The following is a 26,849-nucleotide window of genomic DNA, read 5'->3' as shown; positions in this document are numbered from 1 at the left end:
AAGGATTATGTGTCAATATTAAGCGTCATGTGAGTCACTATTAAGGGCTGTGTGTCACTATTAAGGATAATGTGCGTCACTATTAAGGACTGTATGTCACTATTAGGGATAATGTGTCACTATTAAGGATTATGTCTGTCGTTATTAAGGATTATGTGTATCAATATTAAGCGTCATGTGAGTCACAATTAAGGATTGTGTGTCACTATTAAGGATAATGTGCGTCACTATCAAGGATTATACTATTAAGGATTATACGTATCACTATTAAGTATTATGTGAATCACTATTAAGCATTATGTGCGTCACTATTAAGGAGTTTGTGAGTCACTATTAAGGACTATGTCAGTAACTCAAGATTATGCGTGTTACTAATACGGTTATGTGCGTCACTATTAAGTATTATTTAAGTTACTATCAAGGATTATATGCGTCAATATTAAGGATTGTGTGTCCCTATTAAGGATAATGTTCGTCACTATTATATGATTCACAATTAGGATCATGTGAGTCACAATTAAGATTGTGTGTGTTATTATTAAGGGTTATATGCATCACTTTAGTATTGAGTTACTAATAAGAAATATGAGTCATTATTATGGATTATGCGAGTCACTATTAAGCCTTATGCGGGTCACTATTAAGGAATATATGAGTCACTATTAAGGAATATATGCTTCACTATTAATGATTATGTGAATCACTATTAACAATCATTTGAGCCATAATTAGGATCATGTGAGTCACAATTAGGATCATGTGTGTTACTATTAATGATTAGAATTACGTAAGTCACTATTAAGCGTTATGTGCGTCACTATTAAGGATCATGAGTCGCAATTAAGGATTGTGAGTCAATATTAAAGATTATGCGCGTCACTATTAAGGATTATGCTAGTAACTACAGATGCGTGTCATCAATAAAGGTATATGCGTCACTATTAAGTATTATGTAAGTCACTATTAAGGATCTATCAACTAGTAATGTCTATCTTTGGACATTATTCCCCATAGAATTTTTCTCCTTTATTCGTCATCTGCCGAAAAACCCCGATGTTCTTCGGAACATTTTGAATAATGTGAATGGTAACCCCCCTTTTTTAAATTTATGAACAACGGTATTTATTAATGGCTGAGATGGCAGTGTAATATGAAATTTCTGCAACACGATCCACTGAAGTATGATTTTAAGAATACTGAATTTATAGAAAGATTATAGTTAAACATTCTACAGAACACTGAACCAGCTAAAATCTAGAAGGAAGAAAATACATATTTTTATTTTAAAAATTCTGTTACTTCACTAACAAAGCAAAATCATCTAATTCTGTTCCTCTATTTTCTATACTATTCCAACTAAATTTTAACATCATCATCTGCGCCAGTTAACACTAAGAACTTCTCCAAACAAACCGAGTAACATAAAACAATACAACACAACACTGAAAACAACAAGCTTTAAAATGAAGATACGTCAAATATATCTTTACGACAAAACAGAAAGGGGGATAAATAATAAAAAGGACATTCAGTTTAATTAAAAGCGGGTCCAAGCAGGGTGATACAGTGGCGTCACTAAAGGCAGGATTACAAAATGCGCACTGCAACATCCGAGAACTAATTCCTCATTATTTGCTAAATTGCTTGAAAAACTCTATTTAAATGGACTCTGGGAAATGAAATAATTGTATGAAATTATTAGGAGTCAAAAGTAAAGTTGAACCACAGAGGAAGATTTACGGAGCGGAAAGATATGGGTATGTGTGTGTTGATAAAAAAGAGAAAATTGGTTAAACGAAAAGGACCCACGCCTACTAACCAACTAACTAACTCTATTGCCTATGGAACCCGGAGTTTCAATGCCGCGTTCACAAAGCTTTCCACTGACTTCTATCCTAAGCCAACTGGATCCAGTTTCTACTTTGTATTCCTATTTCTGCTAGATCCATCTTAATATTGTCTTCCCATCTGCGCCTAGGTCTTCCTAATGGTCGTTTTCCGATTGGTCTTCCAGTCAAGACTTTGAAAGCGTTTCTACTTTCTTCCATCCTAGCTACATGACCTGCCCACCTAAGCCTCCTAGACTTGATAACCCTAACAATGTTTGGTAAACCGTATAAATTATGTATCTCCTCGTTATTAAGTTTCCACCATTCCCCATTCCCGTTCCTCTTGGGACCCATGCCTACTAAATAGGAAACTGTTTAGGAACTGTTATTTACTGATTTCGGGAATGGTTTATATTGTAAAATCTGCGATTTGGCTACCGGTTGAGTAATTCATCATATAAATGTGATTTACTTCGGAAAAGCTTTCAGTTTAACGTACCATGATTATGTCCTTGAAGCTACGGGAGACAATGATTAAGGCAAGATACTGATGCTGGAGTAGTTGGTGGAATGTGGAAGTGGGAGGAAAGGGAAGTACCCAGTGATAACCCACAAACACGATATTGTTCATCACAAACTTATTTTACCCGGGAATCGAACCAGGAACCCAACGCAGAGGTAAGCGCTTTATCTCTGAGACACCGTGCACCCTATGTGATTTACTTCTAGGAGTAGATACTGTACTTATACGTTGTATAGTGATGGCCAGATGAAATATTTCAGGATGTCAAGTGTTCGGCACAGTAAAATCCGGATTAATACGGAAAGTGTTACAAGATATAAGTTTAGCTCTCTAAATAGATACAGCAAACTACAGTAAAGTGTCACAATGAAGTTACATAGATCCTATGTCATATCAGTTTGTGGCAGACAACACCGTGTCCGCGGATTTTCTAGAGGTTCTCCTGATATTCTCCTTCCACTAATTCTTTCATAATCTTCATTTTCGCTAAATACGTTTCCTTTTTCCTTTAAAAAAAATCGGGGGACGTCAAAAAATTTCATTTCATATTTTTTATAGTTACAAAAATAATCTTAAGTACTACCTTGATCAAAAACTTTCCGGAATCACCATTGTGTGGCGCTCTCAGTCACCTAATTTGACCTTTTCTTTTTCTGCGGATTGCCACAACTGTCAGCGATATTCTCTCCCAATTTAAACACCCTAGTTTGCAATTTGTGTAGTGACGCAGTGTTGAGTAAGTTGTTTTTGGGTTACATGTTTCGATTTCTGCAATGGAGTTAATTGTGCAACAACCAATGTGTATTAATATTTTGCATTATAAACGGATTCAATGGTGCAAAGACCTTGTAAATGTTGGAAAAGTGTTTCGGCAATGATGCTCTAAACAAAACAGCGGTTTACCAGTGGCGAGCACCCAATGAGCCAAGACCGAAAAAAAAAACACACATAGTTTTCAGTGGAAACAAAAGGCGATGCTCACTGTTTTCATGGATTACAACGGTGTTATACATCACGAATTTCTGCTAGAAAGTCAGACAGTCAACAAGGAGTGTTATTTGGACGTTATGAAGCGTTTGAGTTAAGCAATCTGCCTAAAAAGATCTATGGAAAAACAACTTGTGAATTTTACAAAAGATAACGGAGCGTCGACCAATGCTATCATTATCCGCGAGTTTCTCACCAAAAACATAATAAATACCATTCCGCAACCACCGAACTCACCGGATTTAGCTCCGTGCGACATTTTCCAGTTTCATCGACTCAGGAAATCATTACGGAGAACACATTTTAGCAATCGAGAGAAGATAATACGAAAATCGAAGACGACTCTGATCCGTCGAATACTGAAGATCGAGTGCCACAAATGTTTTGAGAACTGGATCAAGCGCTGGCATACGTGGTTGCAGTCGATGGGCATTACTTCGAAGAGGACAACATCAATTTTTAGGAATAAACTTGCATTTTTAATTTTGTGAGTGAATTCCGGGAAATTTTTTGATCAAGGTACTATTCACTGGCGATCATCCAAATTCTACTTTTTGCTTCGAGATTTCTCCTTTTCATATATCATGTACAAACTGTCTTGCTAACCGCCACCTGCTTATCGTACACCTTAAATCACTATCTATTCGCGATCCTTGAAGCTGAAGGTATATTTATACAAGTCGTATAGCTTAACGGTGGGAAATATTAGCGCCATCTTTGATTTTAGCCCATTTATTTACATGAGGAATTATTTTTCTGTCTTCTTTGAAATGAACTGGAATTTTCATACAGGATGTTTCAAAATGAATATCGAGGTTTTAAGGCTTAACATACAATTATAAAGAATATATTAAACGAAAGAGCAACTCAAAAGAATTTTTGCTACAAGTGTTCAATATGAGCACCATTCGTCACACAGCACACATTGAGTCGATAGGCGAGAGAAGGCCCATAAACTTTCCCCCGGAATATGGCAGAAAAACACATTCAATTTAGGAGAGTCTCGTTGCAATTGTACCGTCTCGTGGCAATTTGCTGACCCCAAGATGCGAACATTATGAGTGTTCACATCGCTACTTAAGAGATGGAATATCGATCCAGTAAATCTTCATCACAGAAGACGACACGATCCAGTAAATTTTCATAGTTATGCAACAACATTTCATTTGAAAATTTGGTATGTAAACCGTACTCTGAAGACTTTAGAGCTTGTAGCAACTGCAAACGATAAGTTGTAAGCGTCTCCTTAAAATTCTCCACACAGATGATTGCATTGTAACTACATATTCAGTCTTTGCAAAATGTATAACACTTAAAGTGTTCTGCTCACTAATCGCCATCCTTGCTACTAATGCTTTCTAACGGCAGACAGAGAAAACAGTGCATGCGCATGCATGTATACAAAACTGTTTGAGTGTTTGAGTTGCTCTTTCATTTGATGTATTACTGATAATTGTAAGTTAATAGTAATAAAAATTAGAATGCCTTAAAACCTCCATATTCATTTTGAAACACACTGTAGTTTGACTTCATTAGTTGTTTCTTCAAATCTTTTTAAAACGTCCCGCACTCCATGAAAATTAAAACATTGTTATATACAATTTTAATATTTAACAAATCAGTTTCGTTATATAGTGTAAAACTATTTGAATTCAATACTCAAACTTGAAGCAGTAAATCTATAACTACTGCTTACAACAAATTAATAAGATCAAAGATACAACCTGTTCCAAGGACGTGGAATCCTTATAAAAAAAACCATTACTCGCAATGCCTTACTGTTTTTTTGTTCTATGGCGATAAAAGTCGAAACCAGAAATTGTTAATGTGTATCACTTCCAAATTGAATATGTGGTTACGAAAGAAGATAACACTACTCTTGGGACACTGAATCGATTCGATATGTAATACCGTTTTTTATCTATGAAAATCAGCATTGAAACCGGAAGTAATAGTAAAATTCAACCACATCCAGTTTTGGTAGAGATCTCCACGGTTATGCTGGCTAGGCTAAAGGAGACGGCGATGATGAGAAATGAATGAAATGGTGGAATGAAGAAAGTGGGAGGAAACGGGAAAACTCCGAGAAAACCCATGCACACGGTGTTTGTTCACCACAAAGCTCACTTGGCGCGAGCTGAGATTGAACCAAGAACACCATGTACCAGAAGTGAGCGCTCTACCACTGAGCTACCGCGGTTCACCCGATTTTGGTAGTGTTGCTGTTTTAACGATATGCTCTCTTGGCACTTCAAGGCATTTCAAGGCAACGTACCATGACTATTCCCAACACTCTACCAAAACTAGAAATGCTTATAATTTAATATTCCAGTTTCAATATGTAATATTCCAGTTTCAATACTAATTTTCATACAGCAAAAACGGTAAGAGATATCGAGATGCGTTTTTTTTTTTTTTTTTTCAATTGATTCCTTGTCCCAAGAATGGGTTCCATCTTCTTCATTAGCCGTATATTCAAACCAGAAATGGTTTACATTAGCAGTTTCCTGTTTCAACAGTTGTAGCAATAGGACAAAAATGGTAATACAGGGTGTCTACTAAAATTCCAAAATGAAATTTCGTGACTTTTTTGTGACATTTTCTTTCCCAAACCATAAAATTTAGTAACATTATCAAGAGCGAATTTGGGTCCGAATTTGGCCAAATTTTCTTTCATGCATGCGATAGAAGCGCGCTTTGTTTGCGATTTAGTAGCCTCTAAAGCCATCCACAGACGTGTTTGGTGGTGATTTTTGACCCTTTATAGAACAAAATTTTCCAGTCTATACTTACATTTGTACAGATAAAAAGAAAATCGTGACCCATAAGTTAAATTTCGTGACTTTTTCTTGACTTTCATGACCGTTTTCTGATTTAGTGACTATTTCATGACTTTCGTGACCGATAGACACCCCGTAATAGTAACAAGCGGTTTTCTGCAATCGAATCCCCTTTCAAGTTAATGGATTAACAAAACAAACGATCGCGTAGGTGTGCTTATCTATATATTAAAATGCTACGTTTGTATGATTGTCTCCAATTCTTTCGACAATGAGATCTCGAAAACGAAAGTGCTAAAAACATGCTGTTTTAGCTGGTCGATTCCAAATTTTTTGTAGATTGTCCAGGTAATCTAATTGAATATTTAAAAAATGTGGACGCTATTTCTTTATTGTATTTTTTAGGGGTACACTGGAAATGTTGATTTTTTTTTTTTTTTTTAAGCTTCATAGCCTACGAGTTATACATTTCAACAAAACAGCTGTATATAGGGGTTGCATATCTCTCAGACGTTTCTTTCATGGCCATATGATAATGAAAAACGAAGGATAACCATTTTTCCAGTCTAAGATGAATCTTTATTGTTTGGAGTGTTTTTCCCAATGAATACCATATATATCATTGAAATTATAATTAATTGTGTGTGTAATGTATTTGCTTATTACATATTGCATGCAAGAAGAAAGAAAACATTGATCATACATGAATTAAAACTCCAACTGGAAGTAGGCTCAATCTTGCAAAAGGTGCGAAATATTGAGAAAATAATCGAAAAAATCTCCCCTTTATCGTACCCCTTGTCAACTTTTATCAAGACGTTATTCATTTGTGTCTGTAAAGGGATATGTACAGATGTTGTAAGGAATGACAAGGAGATTCATGCTCATATATGGATGATGGGCTGTGTAGAGAGCACAGTTTCAGCTAGTACTGTTTAAAAATACAAAACTTCTGCTGAAAAGTGATATTTAACAGAAAAAAAAAAAATCAGTCTTTCGGTCAATAACCTCGATGCGGGCCGCACACTCTGTAATCCTCCCTAGTGACGCCACTTGGGTGACAAACTTTGTAGAGAGAAAGAAAAAAATAAATAAATACACAAAGAACACTAGTAGGCCAGTGGGAAAACACACTATCACTACTCCACTTTCAGTTTGTTCTACCTCTTCTAGTTCCTTATGATACGAAATTCTTCTGGGTTCTTCTTTCTTCACTACGGATGCACCATGAACCAGCTTTCGAGTGACTGCTTCTCTACCATCAACAATGTACTGTGTTTTAACCTGTTCAGGAGATAAGTTTCTTATTCCCCCTAAGATACTGGTATTATTTTTGGAAGAAGCACATAGCAACTGATTTCCATGGATAATTCTACCACTGTTCTGACTATCACAACCATGAGAAGTGTTAAAGATTAGTTTATTGAGGAAGTTGATACTATCTCCTTTACTGGGGACTATCACATTACAAGTAATAGGATGGTGATCTTTCAGCTTCAAGTGAGAGTCCGAAAACCCGCATGTGGATGTGCAACACGGTGCATCTATTTCATACGTATTCAACAGATTAGACTTATATCTTCTACTCATGGGTACATCTATCGGGAAAGTCCCTCCAAACACTAATGGTTTATCTTGAATAACGATCATTCTCTCTTTCTGGGCTTTACAGTTATTCCTACCAACATGCTGCCCAACTTTTATCAGATTTGGCTGACTATTTTTATAACGTTTGGCTTGATTACACGTTTGGCAATCGAGAATTTCTTTGTTACATGAAGTTACATACATCACATCCATCTGGCCCGGAACCCTTTTCCAACCATTACTAGCAAGCAATTTCTGAGTATTTATGCAAGTCTCACAAGTGTAACTGGATATTGTATTGGCTAGAGGAACGAACATATTGCAGTTCCGCTTGATACATATATTTTGTCCATTATTGAAGGTACTTACAGCTGTTGAGTCCTTGAACTGAGAGGCATAAAAATTGAAACAAAAATATTTTACTGAGAGAAATGTTTATATGTACATATCTTTCATAGAAGAAAATTTACAAAAATAATAGTACTATCCACAACATAATGAACGCTTTCAAGCATCGTTCAATAGTCCATATTTCACCAATTTCTCGAGAACTTTAAAATATAATTGTGTTTCTAAAACTACGTTGTTAAAATGAATAGAACAGAAATCATGATTTCTGATCAAAGAAGGAAAGTTCTGATAAATAAATCTTTCAAAATACTCTTGTTCTTCAATAAAATGTTTTTCTTTCATATATATTTATTGAGAGAGAGAAATGATATTCATTTTTTTTAAAGAAAAGTTGAACGTATTGCAGTGGTGATAAAGCCTATTTATTGACTGACATGTACAGACTCTCAACAACTTCGTTCTGTCCCACATAATGAAAAACTTCTAACGTATCATCCTAAAATTCTGTGGTACAATAGAGGGAAATCAGTCACAAGCGCCATGAATGTAGTCCGAATCCCAAACTATAGATTACTTTCGCGTTAAATCGCTTCTGCTTTCCTTGCTGCTTTCTTTTATTTATGACAAGATCTTTGGACTATGAATAACTATGGTCTAAATTTTCTTTTTAAAAAATACCCACAAAAGGTAAAACAAATGGATTCTGTTAAACCAGTGATGCCGATTGGTACCTACAATGAGGGATACCGCTTAAAAAAGAAAGATAATTTGTTAAGACTAAAAAGGAACATTCATGAAGTGTCCTCGCCGGATTCGTGTAAAATCGATTCAAACTCAAAGTTCTGCGCAGTCCAATATGTATTGTACTAATTTTAGCGGTCCATACCGGTAATCTACATTTTTATGAACCTTCATATATCCGAAATTCAATCATAAACTACAATATAACGCTCGTATACAAAATTGCTTTCAGCTTCTTTAGATGTAATTGGACATGCATGTGGGCATAAGCAAAACAAATTTGATAGAGTATTGCTTCTGTGACACATGTTACATATCACGGCCGCCATCTTGGATCCGCCATATTGGATTTAACTCGTTTTTCCAAATGTACATGATACATCAAATTCATGTACAATTTTCTCGGAAATTCACCAGTGTAGCGAGTTTTACAGTATCTTGTACCGTTTGCAAGGTATTGCATGTTAAATATTTGTCACTTCACGAATACTGAACCAAATAGAAAGTTGTGCAGGGCCGCGTGTGTATTGTGCTAATTGCTGCAGCTCATACAGGGGAAAACATGCTTATAAGACTTCATGAACCAATCCTAAAAGCATAAATACATAAGACAATACAACAGATATTGTATACAATATATCAGTTACATTTCTCCAGGTACTTCGCGAATGGACATTACAGAGTAACATCAGTTGCGATTACGTTTTTGATGCTGACAAATGAAAATAATTTTTAACTGGAACAATACTATAGGTATAAACGAACTCTTTACAACATTGATTTCATAATTCTTATTACATTTCTGGAGTGATTCTTATCACTCCCATGTTATACTACAACATGGATATATTATATTACGGTCAAAGTGTCTAACGTAAATCCAGATACGACCAAATTTGGGCGAAGAGCTACCATTTTGTATATCAGAGTGTCTACTAAAATTCCAAAATGAAATTTCGTGACTTTTTTTTTTTTTTATACTAAATCATAAAATTTCCTAACATTTTCAAGAGCGAATTTGGGTGCGAATTAGGCGGAAATTTCATCCATGCGATAGAAACGTACTTTGCTTGCGATTTGGTAGCGTCTAAAACCGGCCATAGACATGTTTGATGGTGAATTTTGACGTTTTATAGAACAAAATTTTCCAAACTGTACTTACATTTGTACAGTTAAAAAAAAAAAAAAAAAAAAAAAAAAAAAAAAAAATAGTGTCCCAAAAGCTAAATTTAGTGACTTTCATGACCGTTTTCTGATTTCGTGACTTTTTCGTGACTTTCGTGACCGATAGACACCCTGTATATTGACGTCTGTGTGCCTATCTGTATGTTGGGAGAATATTTCGTCAACGATAAATCAAGTAAAAGGTTACACATACAGACGCGGTCCTGCACAACTTTCTATTTGGTTCAATTTGTGAGGTGCCTGACATTTAACATGCAATGGTACAAGATACTGTAAAACTCACTACACCTGTGAATTTCCGAGAAAATTGTACATGAATTTGATGTATCACTTGCACCTATTCCTATTTGGAAAACCGAAAGTTAAACCCCAATATGGTGGATCCACGATGGTGCCTGGGGTGTATAACATGTCGGAGAAACAATACTTGATCCAATTTGTTTTGCATATGTCCACATTCATGTCCAATTACATCTAAAGAAACTAAAGGCAATTTTATATCCGAGCGTTATAGTAGTTTGTGATTGACTTTCAGATATATATGAAGGATCATAAAACTGCAAATTACCGGTATGGGCCGCTAAAATTAGTACAATACACATTGAGCCGCGGAGAACTTTGCATTTGAATCAGTTTCATACGAATCCCGCGGGGACACTTCACAAATATACCTTGTAAGTGCGATACTCCTGCATCGCGAAGATTCTGGGAAGGCAAGTGGATATTACTGGACACCACATACACAATTTCGTCAGTACTTCTCTTTGTCCACAAATGTGGTAACAACGAATTGCTAACATTGAGAGTGCCGTCTTTCATTTAATCAACGAAGTCCCTCAGTATAAGTACATTTGTAAACGTGCAACTAGATGCGAATAAAAAAAAACTTTTACATATGTATATTTTAGTTTCTCTTGCTACACAGACCATGATCAAGCAGATGACATGCGTTGAACTTAGTGATGTATAATTAGCGCATCAAATCCCACAATTCGATATCTTTGCATCACTGGTTATAAGTTATCAATTACATTATGAATTACTTAATGAAACAAAGGAAGCATACTTAACTATGAAAAGCTGTTTCTCTATCTCAATACTAGTTCTTATTTTTCAATGCAGGCTAGAAAAGATCTTTTTGCAATATAGAAGCACATTTAAATAAACGATTTCAAAACGGTTTCTAACAAAAGTGTTTATCTAAAAAGAAGTAATGTGTAACGTATAATGTATTTATTTTGGAAACCTTAAATTCTAGTGGTCGTTATTTTTTTAAGGAAAATTTCCAGAGCATATTGGCAAAATTTAATAAGTTCCGTAGTAATAAGAATAATCGTTTCACATAATTTATAGGATAAGAGGGAATTCTAAACACTTTACATTTCATGCAGCAGCGAATTTTCTAAAGGTGCGCAGAAAGAGTGCTCCGAAACGGTTTTTCACCTGATGTTTGAGACAGAGAAACAGCTTTTTCATTAATTATTGGTTCATAAAATGAACAGTCGGATACATGTAACAGACAAAGGAAACAAATGTGCAATACTTTTGGAATGAAACATGCTAAAGGTAGTCATATCTCATCTAGTACTTTTCAAAAGAACAGAACAGAACTAAAATTACGAACTTTACCTGCTGTTTTGAAGAGGATACATCATCGTAACTTAAACTTTCGTCCTGGCTATTACGCTGTAACTGATTCTCTTTGTTATCGTGATCCATGTGATCTATGCTTGACAAAGAATTTGCCATGTAACTGGCTTCAGTACTGTTCACTATAGAAGACTGGTTCCATTGATCCGGTTGCCAATACATGTTTTGCTGTTGTTGGTGGTCTTGCAAACTCTGATCATGAATTGAGTCTGTTTGTCCTACCATTCCTGTAATTGTGTATACAAACAAATAGTATATTCCTTATCTATTCAACTGTCATTACCAACAGAGTATAGCTGCATACTGTCATTAGCTAATACAACTTCATGACGTAATATGATACTTTGGAGAAATCCCAACATTCAAAATTCAAATTTTTCATGCTACAATAATTTATATAGGGAGTTACAAAAATGTGTCACAATATTTTGAGAACAGATTTCTCACACCAAAATAAGAAAAAAAAAAAAAAAAAATCATATGGACCTGTGCTCAAAAGTGGATAGTTTCGGAGTTATAGAGTGCTGAAAACCTGAAATAAGCTAACTTTCAAAGTTCATAACTCCACTACTATAGGACCTGTCGTAGTAGGGTCAAGGCATCACTGAGGAACTAGTATGTGAACTATCCAAATATCTATATTGTAAAAATTTGTCTCATATATGATTTTAGGTAGAACAGTTAAGAAAAAGAGCGTCCGGAATCGACTCCCATTACCAGTTTTATTATAAAACTTTTTCTTTATAAAATGTATTTTTACAAAATACTATACAAATTGATCTCTCTAGAATCAAGGTGAGTTATAGGTGGTCTTTGACCGTAAGGTTGTAGACAGGATCTCCAACAGAGCCCCGAAGCAGGCAAAGAGGGGTGGATTTTAGGTGCCCAAAGCTCCGAAGCAAGCAGTGCGTAGCCAACAGAGCCCTGAAGCAGGCAAAGTGGCTGATGTTGGGATTCCAGTCAGAGCCCCGAAGCAGGCAAAGCCAGGAGAAAGGATAGGCGTAGTCCCGTAGCAAACTAGAGGCCCTGGGGTTAGGTTACTCCTAAAGTCCCGAAGCAGACAGTAGGAGGGTCACCAGAAAACTGGTGTCGAGTTGCCTTCGTCCATCCAATTTATAGGGTCCTTTTAGGTGGCAGTGGCGCTGCGGCTCCGATGTTGTCTTCTGCTCCATGGGAGGGGCCAGAAGCCGTCGTCTACATGTGATTATCGGTCCCTCTGGTGGGAGATCCTCTTGCTGAACCATGTGGTGGTGTTTGTAATCATTGATGCGTGGAATTGCTTGTTTACGACATCACATAGGATATTACAATATTTAATACTCCAGTACTTACATACTAATTTTTAGAGGTAGGTGGAGAGTGGTCAAGTACTCCGAACAGCCTCTCTAAAAAGTATTGTGCAAATACCGAAGGTTCTGAATAATGGATATTTGGATAGTTTACATACTAGTTCCTTATTGATGCCTTGACGCGACTACGATCGGTCCTATAGTAGTGGAATTATGGACCTTTAAAGTTCATTTTTTCACGTTTTCGACACCTTATAACTACGAAACTATGAACTTCCGACCACAGGTTCATATGATTTTATTTTATTTTGGTATGAGGAATCTATTCTCAAAATATAACAAATTTTTGCAACACCCTATATAATATGAGAGCTATATTTTATGTGATTCGTCAATATTTATTATTCTCTCTCGATATACTGTGGCACAACACATACATAGTATGGGGCTTCCACGTGGCTACACTACGCAATTAAAGAGTTTTCACTTTTCCACGTGGGAGACCCGGATTCGATTCAAAGTGGGAGTATATATGATCAGATATTACATTAGAAAATAAGAGTCTCGACAATGAAAAGGAATTAAAACTCCAAACAAACGAACAAATAAATAAATAAATAAATAATAAAAAGTGCGTGATATGGTAGAAGAATTCTGCAGAGTCAACCGGGAAAACACATGGAATTATATTGTCGCTTCTATGTCAAAGGGAATGAGTATACCAAACTTTGAAAATTAAAATATTCCACAAATTCCTTCATGAGAATTCGTAACCTAAAGACAATAGATTCTTTTTCTACGATTAACTTTTTCTTCCTTTAACCTACGAAAATAATGTCTTTATAGCATAAAATATATTCCATCTGTTTTATAATTTTAGAAAGAAATCTTTGTTGCTTTTAAGAGAAGTTACAAGTTACGACTAACTGACATACTAATAGCGACTCTTACTTGAACATTTTTTCCATTTATCATTTTTGCTTTTTCATTAGCTCTGAGGAAATATTACTGTATTAAAACTTGATACTATTTATTATTCAGTCCTATCACAGTACTTTTCTACATAACTGTCATAAAGTACTATGAGGGAGGATCAGAAACTAAGGTTACAAGGCCGATATTTCTAGAGTTTTGTCTGTTATAGAGGAATGAGGAGTGTGCAGTTATTTTAATACATGAAGTTGGCAACTGTGCAGTTTCAGCTATTCGCCACCACCTACGGCGGTAGTTGTAGGCAAACACAAATGGCGATTCGTTTGGAAAACTGATCTCGCGAAGAAGTCCGTTCAGTTATTCGATTTCTGTGGGCGAAACACGTAACCGCGGCTGAAATTCTCCGGCAGCTATAGAGGTTTACGGAGAGACTGTCAACTCCGTCAGCATGTCGCAGAATGGTGTCGAAACTTTGCAGCTGATAGAGAAAATGTCACCGACAAGGAGCACAGTGGCCTACCCACACGGCATCAGCAGATTTGAACACAGCTGGAACATCATCGGTCACTCCACCTACAGCCCAGACCTCGTTCCAAGCGACTTTCACCTGTTCTAGCACTTGAAGGAGCACCTAGGAGGCCGTCGCTTCACTTTAGATGAGATGGTGAAAATATCTGTGACAACGTGGCTGAACACACAGGGACAGAATTTTTACCAGGAGGAAATCTTCGAACTTATCCCACGAGGATCTGCGATGCAACAAGGGTCTCAAACGACATGCAGACTATGTCGATAAATAACCTAATGTATGTACTATCTGTTAGCTGTATTGGTTGTATGAAATAATATACACACATTTCAATGCAGGCTTTGTAATCCTACTTCCTGATCACTTCTCGTATATTATTATTATTATTATTATTATTATTATTATTATTATTATTATTATTATTATTATTTCGATACGAATACTCAGGGTTCCCACTCTCTTTCCCCCCAAAATTTCCAGGACAAATCAATTTTGCAGGACTTCGACAAAGGAAGGTATAACAGGATTGCAACTGTAGGTTCAAAACTCACAATAATGAAATGAAAAATACAGTCGCTTATGCAATGAATATTAATGCAAGTACAGTATTAATACACAAAGCGAAGTGTGACTTTTTTTTTCCCTCCCAACTCCTCTTATAGCTACCCTATTCATCCACATATAGCACATGTATTTTCTTTCCTTCTATATATTTTAATTATGCACCGAACAAATTTACAAACAAACAAAAAATATATATATATTTTTCGTACATGGCATCTTCATTGCGTGACCGTGTGACAGACATAATTAGGGGAAAAAGGAATTATATTACAAGTTTTTCAACTGAGTATGGAGTTATGTGATTTCCTCATCTATAGACATAATCTCTTTCTTCTTTAGCGAAGCTGCTCTACGGATAGCTTTTGACTTTGTCAATAAAATAAAGCACGACTTCTGCTCTGCTTCATGTGTAAACTGGTTTGCTTCACTCTCCAAAGCTTCATTTGTTTCCATCAATTTCCTTTTCTTTTTCTGCAGCTGCTGTACATTTTTACGTATCTCTTTCATCTTGCTCTGCACTTGACTTTCTCTTTCAACAGTCCTTATTTTTACCAGCTGTGCCATATAGCTGCCTTGCATGAAAGGCATGAAGCAGCATTTCTTTCGTGATGTTGATTGAAGTAAGATCTTTATGGGAAATGTTATCATACACAAATCTCAAACCGACCAATGATTAATAACAAATCTTTAAATTCCTCCGAACCATCCAACAGTTTTGTGTAAAAACAAGCCAGTCTCTCAGGGTCCAACTTATACCCAGCAAGTGCATCTTTAAACTGTTCAGTAAATTTTTCATACAAAACAAACAATAAATCACATTCTTTGGGTGAAGCCCATTTCTTCTCCAACAGTGACTGAAGGACACCATGAAACTTTCTGGATGACACACTATATGGATCTAGGCATGTAAGGTCTCTCACAAACTTATATTTCAGTGGACTCTTCTGTGTAACATACAACAGCAAGTTGCATAGGAATGTCTGCTATTCAACTTTAAACTGGAGTTTTTTTCCTTTTCAGTAACGTTCCTCTCTTTGCATGCACTACGGAGACTGTGAAGTTGCAAATTCCAAGTCCACATTTAATGCACATGTTGCTCTTTGAAGGGGGTGAACTGTGATAATTTAGCAGCAGAAGACAATGTCCTAAGAACAGATTTCTCGATGATTATGCGTGCCACTTTCATTCAAACTTCATACATACTTTAGCTAAGAATGGAACCAGAGGTTCATCACTTGGGAGAAAGAAAGCCCACCAACCACCCACATATGCAAGATCATGACAAATTATTATTCAGCACAAAAAATTATTATTCAGCACAAAAACAGGAATAGCAAACAAAAATAGTAATCAATTAAAATTTTCATTATAGTCATGAAAGATCTTACATTCAGTATTTCTGTAAATTTCAAGGCCACAAGTGCATTTACAAGGACATTTCCCGCATGTTTCTAGCACAAAATCAATTCTAGGACATTTCCAGGTTTTCCAGGATTTCCAGCACGAGTGGGAACCCTGAATACTTCGTGACAGGGACAAATAAAATCGATGCTCGCGTCCTCATTAAAATTCAATCAACCGATACGAATACTGTACAACAACTGACATTTGTTATTCTTGGACAAACTCTTGTGATACACAAAGGCCACATTGAAATGCAGTCATATGATACCGTTCCTAAGTTGATCGCCGCCAACTGGATGATTCACAGCTACTTTGCTATACTTTAATACTTAAAGACTTGACGAAATAAGTTTCATCTATTCAATAATTTTTCTACTTAAGATTTCTAGCAGTCAAACTAATGTGGATAAAAAAGGACAAATTTTCTTACTGATATAAAATATATTATTTTGTCAAATTTCCACCATTGATAGTGTGTATTGTGAAGCCAGTCACTTGGGAAGTTAGTAACTGTTCAGTGCACGAAAGATCTACGAGATTTTTATTTATTATTCTCTATGCACCTATTATTATTCTCTATGTACACTCATGTCCAAAATTATTGTTATATGTTTATAAAGATGTTGTTGTAGGAATATAATTTGATAACGAATTCGTTAGGTATTTCTTATAATGTGTGTGTATAATCGGCAAAGACACGTATGTGGCAAATTTCATGTCAAAAGAGCAGTAAATAAGAACAATAAAACGAAAATACAATTTTCTTGTCCATTTAGCAACATTTTGTTTTACTCATTCTAATTTTCGTATTATAATTCTTTTCCTATGAAATTTACCATAAATATACATTTCCCGATTATACACATAGTATCAGTATTAAAAGTATCTGTAAAATCATTATCAAATTATATTCTTACAAGAAGGCAACTATAGATATGCGACAATTATTTTGGACATGAGTGTACCTCTATGCACTGAATATTCCTAAAGGTTCTTTATAACGGCAATATGAAAGAAAAGGAAGAAAAACTACCAAGTAAAACAAACCTTCAGCATGTTCTGCTCCTGTAGGCTGTTGCCATTGTTGCTGGTTGTAGTACTGGTTCCACTGTTGTTGATATGCCATAGCATCCTATGAAATAAATATATAAGAAAGGTGACGAAGATAATTACTGTATTTCAAATACATGAAATAAGCCTTTCCTATTTTATAAATCTTTATTATTCAATTACATACCTTTAAGACACATGATGGTATTTATTCTTTGTTAAAAACCTAACGAGTTTATCTACCCAGTCAATAACGTAAGAAAGGACTAAAGAATTAAAGAGAAGCAACAGCAGTCATTTAAGACTTTTTTTTTTTTCATGATAAACCTTTAAAACGTTGTAGATAAAGAGGGGTTTTTAAAGAAGAAACTGTTCTTTCTTACCTTTTCAATAAATATGACTGAAAAAGAAGGGATTTAATTCGTCAAATATATTTGTTGGATTGAGTTGAGAAGTAATGTGCGAGTAAACTTTTATTTTTGTAAATTCTTCTGCTCTGGGCGCTAGTTACAGTAATATATTTGTTCTTGTTAGGAATATTAAATTTCATCAAAAAGTTGATATTTGATGATATACTCAGTTTATGGAATACTCAGGCAAAGTGATAGAAGGATTTAGTTCTTTATTAGCAACATGCAAGTGGGATTTATAATATTGTAACGTTAGTATGTTTGTTCTACCGTTACTTCCCACGATACTTCTTCAACTATCTATACGTCCGTTACTCCCCACAATAATTCTTGAATGGTCTGTACGTTCGTTACTCCCCATAATTCTTGAACGGTCTCTACATCAGTTACTTCTCATAATTCTTGAACAGTCTGAACATTCATTATTTTTCATAGTAACTCTTGAACGGTCTGTACACCCGTTACTTCCCACGATAATTCTTGAACGGTCTGTACATCCGTTACTTCCCAGAATTCTTGAACGGTCTGTACATCCGTTACTACCCACAACAATTCTTGAACGATCTGTACATTCGTTACTTCCTATGATAACTCTTGAATTCTTTCTTTGCAATAGATAGCTAAAGCGACTGTCTCGACTGTTTACTGATTAAGTCACGGAGAATTACGCCCGTCTGTTACTCCACACAATAACTTTTAAACGAGATTTTTTTTTCAATAAACCTAGAGCGATTTACTCGGCCGAGTTTATTAATGAAATCAATCCATTAACATCTTCAAGTGTAATGGCGGCTTCAAAGATAGCTATCCATATTATATTTTCTATCAGGGCAATTCGGAAGAAATCTCCGTTTGCGCATGTGCAAAAAATAGTTGAGAAGAGTGGCGTCAGTCCTGTGACACTGTGTGCAGCAGTTCAGTAGACAGGGAACAGTGGGAGGAAGAAGTTGTGTTGCAGTTCACTTGTCCGCTATAACAATTAAAAATGAATGCTCCAACCCGCCAGATGTGAAATGCGTGCGGTAATACGATTTCTGAGTGTGAAAATAACTTTCAACAGTAGCGATTTATCGTGAACTGTGCGGTGTTTACGAACCAAACGCGATGAGTGAAGGTGTCGCATGTTTAAAAATCGATGAACTGACATGCCCAAAAACTTTTGAAGCAGTTACACTGGGATGTTTCTGATCATCCTCTCTATAGCCCAGATTTCGTGCCGAGCGACTACCACTTCTTTAGGCACATGAAACAGTGGTTTCCATCGCACCGCTTCGACAATGACAATGCGCTTACAATGCTGTTAGCGGGTGGCTTCATTTCCAAGCAAATGATTTTCTTTGCAGATGGAATTTCAAACCTTGTAAAACGTTATGACAAGTGCTTCAATTTGAATGGTGAAAATGTTGAAAAGTAATGTAATATAATGTACTTTTCTAATGTCTATAATAAAAATTCAGTATGTGCGAGTGTATGTCATTGATAATCAAACGGCGTTTTCTTTTTCCGAACTGCCCTTCACTATTGAAACAAAGGTACAACTTACATATCTCGCCGTTAGACCATATATAAATGTAAGCAAGATCGATTGATCTGGAGTGAAGTGACTCTTATTAGATTAAATAGCAAAACATAGAAAAATCTGAGAAGTTTTAGTTTGCTCTTCTAGAAATAGCACAGAAAGTCGATTTGTATTGATGCTTTATCATGTACCTTCTGAAGCTTAGCAGAAGATAACTGTCAATTCTCTTCACCTCTTAAGAGTACAATAAATATACAAGAAGTCCTTTAACAATTGAAGGATCTGTATCCTCTAGCAGGATACAGATTCAAACATACAAAATTGACCAATTGGTCTCGATGTAAAAGTAGGCGAGATAGAACCGTGACAGTATCAACGGAAACAAAGTGAACACAGCGTAAAAGAGATGAATACATACTTTGATTTAGTGCTTACAAAAACTGAATTTATTTCTGAAAATTCTATACGCACCTGACTCTGAGTCTGGGGTTGTAAGCTGTCATTCTGACTCATTCCTTGCTGGGTGTAGCCTTGCATTTCAGCTTCGGATGATGCAGGGATTGAAGGCGAACTGACATCAGACCTCTTACACTAGAGAAATGGAAGAAAAATAAAAGTAAATACATACCCTAACAGAATTTACCTTCAAGGTTAACCCATGATCATCATCATCATAATAGATATTCTGTCATTGGCACGTCACTTACCGCAACTGAGAAACTTCCACAAATTATGTTCTTCACTTAATTTTTTGTGTTCACGTACGATTTTTCTGTTCTAATATCGTCCATTAATTGTAGTCTCCTTCGCCCCTTCCCTCTTTTTCCTGCCACCATACCCTCTAGCACGTCCGTCATGATACAGTTCCTTCTCAGCCAATGCCCTAATTAGTTTCTCTTCCTCCGTTTAATTACGTCTCAAACTATTCTTTTCTCCCCCCCCACTATTTCTAATACATTCTAATCCAGGTAATTCTTTATATTCTTCTCCACGCCCACATTTCAAAAGCTTTCAGTCTCTTTTATCAGCTTTTGCATAATGTTCATGTTTCTGATCCATATAGCACAAAGCATTTTATGAGTCTTTTTCTAAACTCTTTATTCACGAATCCACAAAATATACTTTTCTTCAACCTTCGCCTTCCTATCCTTGTTTCTGTTTTAAATTCGCACTTCTTATCATCATTAATAATACTCTTTATGTAACGACTTTTATTTTATTTTATTTTTATTTGAGTTTAGCGTCCCTTTCAGCAACAAGGCTATACGATGCATGGACCTATACCTTAACGTGGGATCCGAACAACATGAGCTTCCGCCGGGTATCCAACTCTGATCTCCCGCATCAAAAGAGCGTACACCATGAGCCACACAGCCCCGAGGGAGCGCTACCGAGATATCGAAAACTAATCACATGTTCTATTTTACCGTCTCCCACTTGTATATTTGACATAAACTGCTTCGGTCCGATCACCATGGCTTTTGTCTAACATTTATTATCATTCTATATTCTTCACAGCCCCTCCTCAAGTCTTCCACCATCCTTGAATTATTTTTTTACTCCATATCATCTGCAAACCTTATACACCTAAACACTCTAACTCCTACCAAAATATCGTCTTCATTATGTACGCTCATCTTCACTCACTCTTCTAGATAGATATTAATGTGGGCGAGAGACAACATCTCTATCGAATTACCCTTCAAACTGCACTTTCCTCACAGTCATTTCTTTCCTTACTCTAATACACTCTCACCTGAATACACTTATTATTTAAACTGAATTTCTAAGGGTACGGGTCTTCCTTCTCTCTTAACTTCTTTATCTACTGAATTATTTTTAGTGAATAATTTACAGGCATTGAAATACGAAACATGTATAATAATAATAATAAAAAAACACACACACATAAGCAAGCAATAATATTTGTAACATGGTATTAAATGAAATAATAACTGCTTCAGAGTATTTTCTACAGGCTGGAAATGCTAATGTGCAGTGTTGAACGTCACAATTATCGGACACACAAATTTCTTGAACATATGAAAGGTCATGAAAGCAATAATTGGGTTTCTTTCACAGCATTCTGTAGGTATCAAAACTGGCTCATTTTTCCAAATTATCGCACTGTTCGTTATTACCGAGTTGTTGTTTACAAAAAAATAAGGCAGTGGAAAAATGTAAAATGAAATATTTCAGTTTAACGTCCCACGATTATGCGCTCTCTTAAGCTCAGGGAGATGGATGATTAAGGCAAGTGAATAATGATGGAAGAATTAGTAGAATGAAAGGTGGGAGGAAACGACACTACCTTTGAAAAAATCCACGGACACGATGTTGTCCACCACAAATGTACTTGGCCGGAGATCGAATCAGGGACGCCACGCACCAGAGGTAAGCGTTCTACCACTGAGCTACCGTACTCCCTGCTGGGATATGTAGTAAAGAATGCTAACACCCCCCAACTTTGACTTCTTTTTTGAAGGGGAAGGGGGCTGATGTCTACTGTATCTTTCTAGTTGCTAGCTGATCGAAGTTTAACGTAGTTTTCAACACATTACATCTATCTGAGACGGGACCTACAGTTTAAAGTGGAACCCGTCCTACCATTTCGATTTATACCAAAGGGAAGTCCTTTTCCCGAGAATCGAGTCCAGAGCCATACATGAAGAAAGCACACATATTAGCTACTCCGGTATAACAGAGCACGTACACTCATGTCCAAAATTATTATCACATATCTATAAATACGTTGTTGTAGGAATATAATTTGATAACGAATTCGCCCGGTATTTCTTATAATGTTAGTATGTGTATAATAGGCTAAGACACGTAAGTGGTAAATTTCATGTCAAAAGAGCAGCAAATAAGAAAAATAAAACTTTCTTGTCCAATTAGCAACATTTTGCTTTGCTCATTCTAATTTTCGTATTTATAATTCTTTTCCTATGAAATTTACCACAAATATACATTTCCCGATTATACATGTAGTATCAGTATTAAAAGTACCGTGCAAAATCATTATCAAATTACATTCTTACAAGAAGCCAGTTATAGATATGCGACAATCATTTTGGAGATGAGTGTACGTCTTCCTGCAAAAAAAACTTTGTTACAATAGCAAAATTCTCAGTTTCTTAATCAAAATTAATTTCTCACTTCACTTCCGGCTTATTCAGGTATAACTAAACACGAAATGCTAGTCAGAATTACTACAACTGCGGACCCTTCTCACTTGTCTAGTAGTCGGGACCTTTCATGCACGGGGTCCCGGATCTGATTTACGGTGGAAAAGCCTGAAAAACTCTGAACGCCTTTCTGTGATTCGGCTTACACCTTAAACTTTAGGTCCACGTCTCACATGGCGTCCGTGTTGAATGAAACACTAAACTTAAATTCATCCAACCAATTAGCTGGAACTCGGTACCGAACAGCTATCTTCACACTATAAAGAGAGAACACCACCCTATACAAACAACAGGAATTAGGAAAATTTTGAGTTAATTAAAATAGAATTTTTATCCTTTATATTCCGGGCTGAGACCCCCTCGTTAAGGTGTTATAGTTGTTAGACTGTTAGCTTATACACAAACAAATAATGACAAACCACAGATTCCAAATGAGCTATGGCAATATAATGGTAACTTGAGATTCAAAAGTGTTGCAATCGTCGCTTAACTTTTAACTGGGTTATATCATAGCCTGCAGAAATAAAAAACGGAATTCAAAGGCTTTTAACCAGTATTCACAAGAGGCTATCACATCTAGGGTACGTATATTGTCAAAATATAAGTGGACTGACTTTAAACACTTTTCTCAATAGGAACACATGCACAACACTACTTTGCAAATAGAAACACAACACAAATTCTGTTACAAAGTTTAAACAAGGATAGAAATACTGGTTGTCAAGGTGAGCCTTTATGTTTGAGCAAACAACAACTACTATCATTGTATTTGGCTCTGATGGCGGCAAGAACCGTGTGGCAGCAATTCCACTGCACAAAGTTACTGTCATCAGGCATTTTGAAAACCCCGAAAAAGCTGATGGTTAAGCAAGATGTTCATGCATCGGAACATCAACCAATACAATGAAAAGGAACAATTGAAGACCGGCCCACGGAAGGTAGCTTGTGAAAGCTGTGGAGTGCGGATTCCACGAAATCCTGTGAGGAAACAATCACTGATGATTCGCGAGCTGAACGTGTCGAAAACGTCGACGTTGTCTATGCTCAGAAGTGACCTAGGACTCAGAGCTTATCGGCGAGGTACTGATCAGTTTCTTACTTCATAGCTGAAGGTCCAGCAGGAGCAAAAAACAAAACGCCTCCTTCAGCGTTGCGCAAATGGTGCACATATAAGGATCCTTTTTACAGACGGAAAAATCTTCATGACTGAAGTCTTACAATCGTCTTACCGTGTTTATGCTTCAACATTCCAGGAAACTCGAGAACACGTACCGAATCCTTACAGGCCATCATCCCTCCTCAGTGGTAGTTTGGTGGGAGGGAATCCTACGATGGTACAAATCCCCTCCACTTCTGTGAACATGATGTGAAAACATCTGCAAAAGCATATCAAGCAACAGTGGTGGAGCCTTACAGGCCATCATCCCTCCTCAGTGGTAGTTTGGTGGGAGGGAATCCTACGATGGTACAAATCCCCTCCACTTCTGTGAACATGATGTGAAAACATCTGCAAAAGCATATCAAGCAACAGTAGTGGAGCCACTTACTGGTATAAAACCGTTTACCCGTATCATGTTCAACAATAAGTCGTGGAGCTTCTAGCAGGACTTAGCACCGGCCCACAAAGCCAAGACCATTCAGGTGTGGCTTGAGAAGAGTGCCTGATACATTGCTCCGGCTGATTGGTCCTCCAGCAGTCCTGAACTTAGCCCATTGAGCTATAGGCTGTTGTTCATTTTGCAGGGCACAGTCCGCAACAACAAACAAACAAACAAACAAACAAACAAAAAGCATCCAAACTTTGTGAGTCTCAAACGATCTGTTGTGAGGACAATGGTAGAATTTCCTCTCGAGACCGAATTTTCTGCAATCGATGACTAGGCTCAGAGACTTCGGGTCTGTGTGAAGAGTAGGTGGCTCTTTTGAACAGTGATTAGTGCTCTGTGTTGACAAGACCTATAACTTTGTAACTTCCAAATATTAATATATTAGCTTGGTAACTGTTTCCACAGTTCATTCTTTGTACCAGAATTTATAAGACTAGGTAGTTATAAACTCATTGTATAAAGTAAAAGAAATTCTGACCAACGCATATACTATTTAATAACTAATATCGTTACAGTTTCGGCAAAGTAACTTTGCCTTCATCAGACACATTTGGAAGAAAACACGATGCTAGATAATGTGTCTGATGAAGACAAAGATACTTTGCCGAAACTGTAACAATATTACTTATTAAATAATATATGCTTTAGTAAGAATTTATCTTTTACTTTATACAAGAAGTTTCAAAACAGGAATGAATGGTATTCTGATATAAACTCAAAAGACTGTAACTCTTGTTCCTTTAATTACGGATTGTTTCTTAAAAATATATATATTAATCGTCGAAATTTTGTTGGTACGGTATTAAATAGGGTTAGGGTGTATGGAAAGCAAACGTTTTAGTAAACATTTAAACACAGAGAAAAGATTCAATTTCCATATACCCTATCCTTACAAAATAACGTCCTTACCTAAGTTTAGCAATGCAGACAGCTGTCAGCAAAAATTCGACGTTCAATATAATTTGTTTAAAGATCCATAAGAATTTGGAGGAGCAAAAGTGAATGCTTTTTGAGTTCATCGATAAAACTGCTAATTAAGCAATTTACATTACTCTGGATGTAAGTAGACAACTGATGAATCAACCAAAAAAAAAAAAAAAAACACACAATACACTATCATCACACTACTCCTGTAAATATTGCTCTGAAGATCAAAAAATGTCTAAAGATCATCTACATTTCAAGCAATTTATCGAAGAAGAGCAATCTATAAACTAGTGGTGGGCACAAACATCGGTTTTTAGGTTTTCTCCAAAACCGGTTCCGTTTTTTTTTTTTTTTTTTTTTTTAAATTTGTTCAATTTCTGACCAAAATAGTGTTTCGTTGTTCTCCGGAAACCGATTCCATTTCCACAGAAATAGTTTTATGTGTTTTTCAAAAGTTTTCACCGAAACAGTTTCGATGATAATCGAACCGGATTTGAAGAAAACCGAAACCGACTTTGGTGAAAAACCGAACGGGTTCTGGAGGAAACCGAACTGGTTTTGGAGAAAACCAAAATGTTGGTTTTTCGTTTTTTCTAGAAACCGGTTTCCGGTTTTTATTTTAAAAAACGGTTCTGCCCATCCTTACTATAAACCTGCTCGAAATATAGATTTTTTTAAAAGAATTTTTTACCTTCACAGGAATACTTCCAAGGTCAGTATTGTGATAATATATATATTCCTTACATTCAATTTGTAATAACATACTAGATTACTGAAAACACTTACACTGACATTATTTATCACGTTTTTCAAATCAATTAGCCAAGCAGGATCAGTTCGTTCTGCACTATCTCCCTCGGCACTTGTAAACAATAAGTCTTGGTATTTCAATTGGTCTCCTAAATCATGCACTTGCTTCACAAAGCCTAGATTAAACAAGGACGCATTTTTCACTATTTTCTTCGAGAGAACTTCACAGTAACGCACAGCTTCTGTTGATAATCCAAATTCAGCCAATCTCGTTGCATATAGAAATTTATAGATCTGCAAAAAAAAAAAAAAAAAAAAAAAAAAAAAAAAAAAAATCTAGCATTAGAATCTGATTATTTTCTTATAACAGAGAAAAATGTTGCAACCAGGATGGATAGGCTTTGAACCTTCGTCAGCAAAACGTATATATACGCCACACATATTTTTTACTTTGTCAAAGTGATTCAGAACCCAACTTTTCTTTCGCTAGTATGTTGTGTTACACACACACACATAAATATATATATATATATATATATATATATATATATATATACATAAGGGCGGATCCAAGGGGGGGTTAAGGGGCTATAGCCCCCCTTGACGCTAAGGTTATACTGGATAAAATAGGCTTCAATTCTGCTTTACACTGGATAAAACGGCAAATTATGGTTTAGCCCCTCCCTTGATCATATCCTGGATCCGCCACTGTATATATATATATATATATATATATATATATATATATATATATATATATATATATATATATATATATATATATATATATATACTCTATTTCAAAAATGTATGCCCTGACCTCAAGGGTAAAGGGTATATGGCTATTCAGGAAGAGGATTAGGTAGTGTAATGATTAGTACACCGTACCTTTTTTCACTGCGTTTTCATTGAATTTACAGCTATGGAGGATGTGGCGCAACAAAACTCGGTTGATTCCTCTCATTTTCTCATGTGCTATACTCTAACTGGTCCACCCTTTCATAGTCATTGATAAAGAAACATAGTGTACGAATGTGTTTCTGTTA

At 36.0% G+C, this 26,849-nt stretch overlaps 1 protein-coding gene across 12 annotated transcripts in view; it reads right to left on the bottom strand.

The window, feature by feature from the left end:
• The window catches only part of Sec16 (endoplasmic reticulum export factor secretory 16), a 139,327-nt gene that overhangs the window by 36,580 nt on the left and 75,898 nt on the right, over positions 1 to 26,849 (bottom strand). For 10 of the 12 annotated variants that reach the window (XR_014132113.1, XR_014132114.1, XR_014132115.1 and 7 more), the window contains 5 exons: positions 25,840 to 26,097; positions 19,803 to 19,922; positions 17,400 to 17,484; positions 11,613 to 11,860; positions 7,284 to 7,403 (listed from right to left, as the gene is read on the bottom strand). Coding sequence is in view for 9 of the 12 variants with exons in the window: in XM_081764072.1 (XP_081620198.1) it covers positions 7,284 to 7,403; positions 11,613 to 11,860; positions 17,400 to 17,484; positions 19,803 to 19,922; positions 25,840 to 26,097 (831 nt within the window). In the remaining 3 variants the exon portion in view is untranslated. Of the gene's footprint in view, positions 1 to 7,283; positions 7,404 to 8,075; positions 8,094 to 11,612; positions 11,861 to 17,399; positions 17,485 to 19,802; positions 19,923 to 25,839; positions 26,098 to 26,849 lie in introns of all 12 variants that reach the window. The other 2 variants (XM_081764077.1, XM_081764078.1) reach the window with 2 other exon arrangements.

Source organism: Thermobia domestica, chromosome 7, assembly GCF_964235325.1.
Source record: "Thermobia domestica chromosome 7, izTheDome1.hap1.1, whole genome shotgun sequence".
Taxonomy (NCBI): domain Eukaryota; kingdom Metazoa; phylum Arthropoda; class Insecta; order Zygentoma; family Lepismatidae; genus Thermobia; species Thermobia domestica.
The sequence above is the reverse complement of the archived record's forward strand: the minus strand, read 5'-3'. Positions and strand labels throughout refer to the sequence as shown.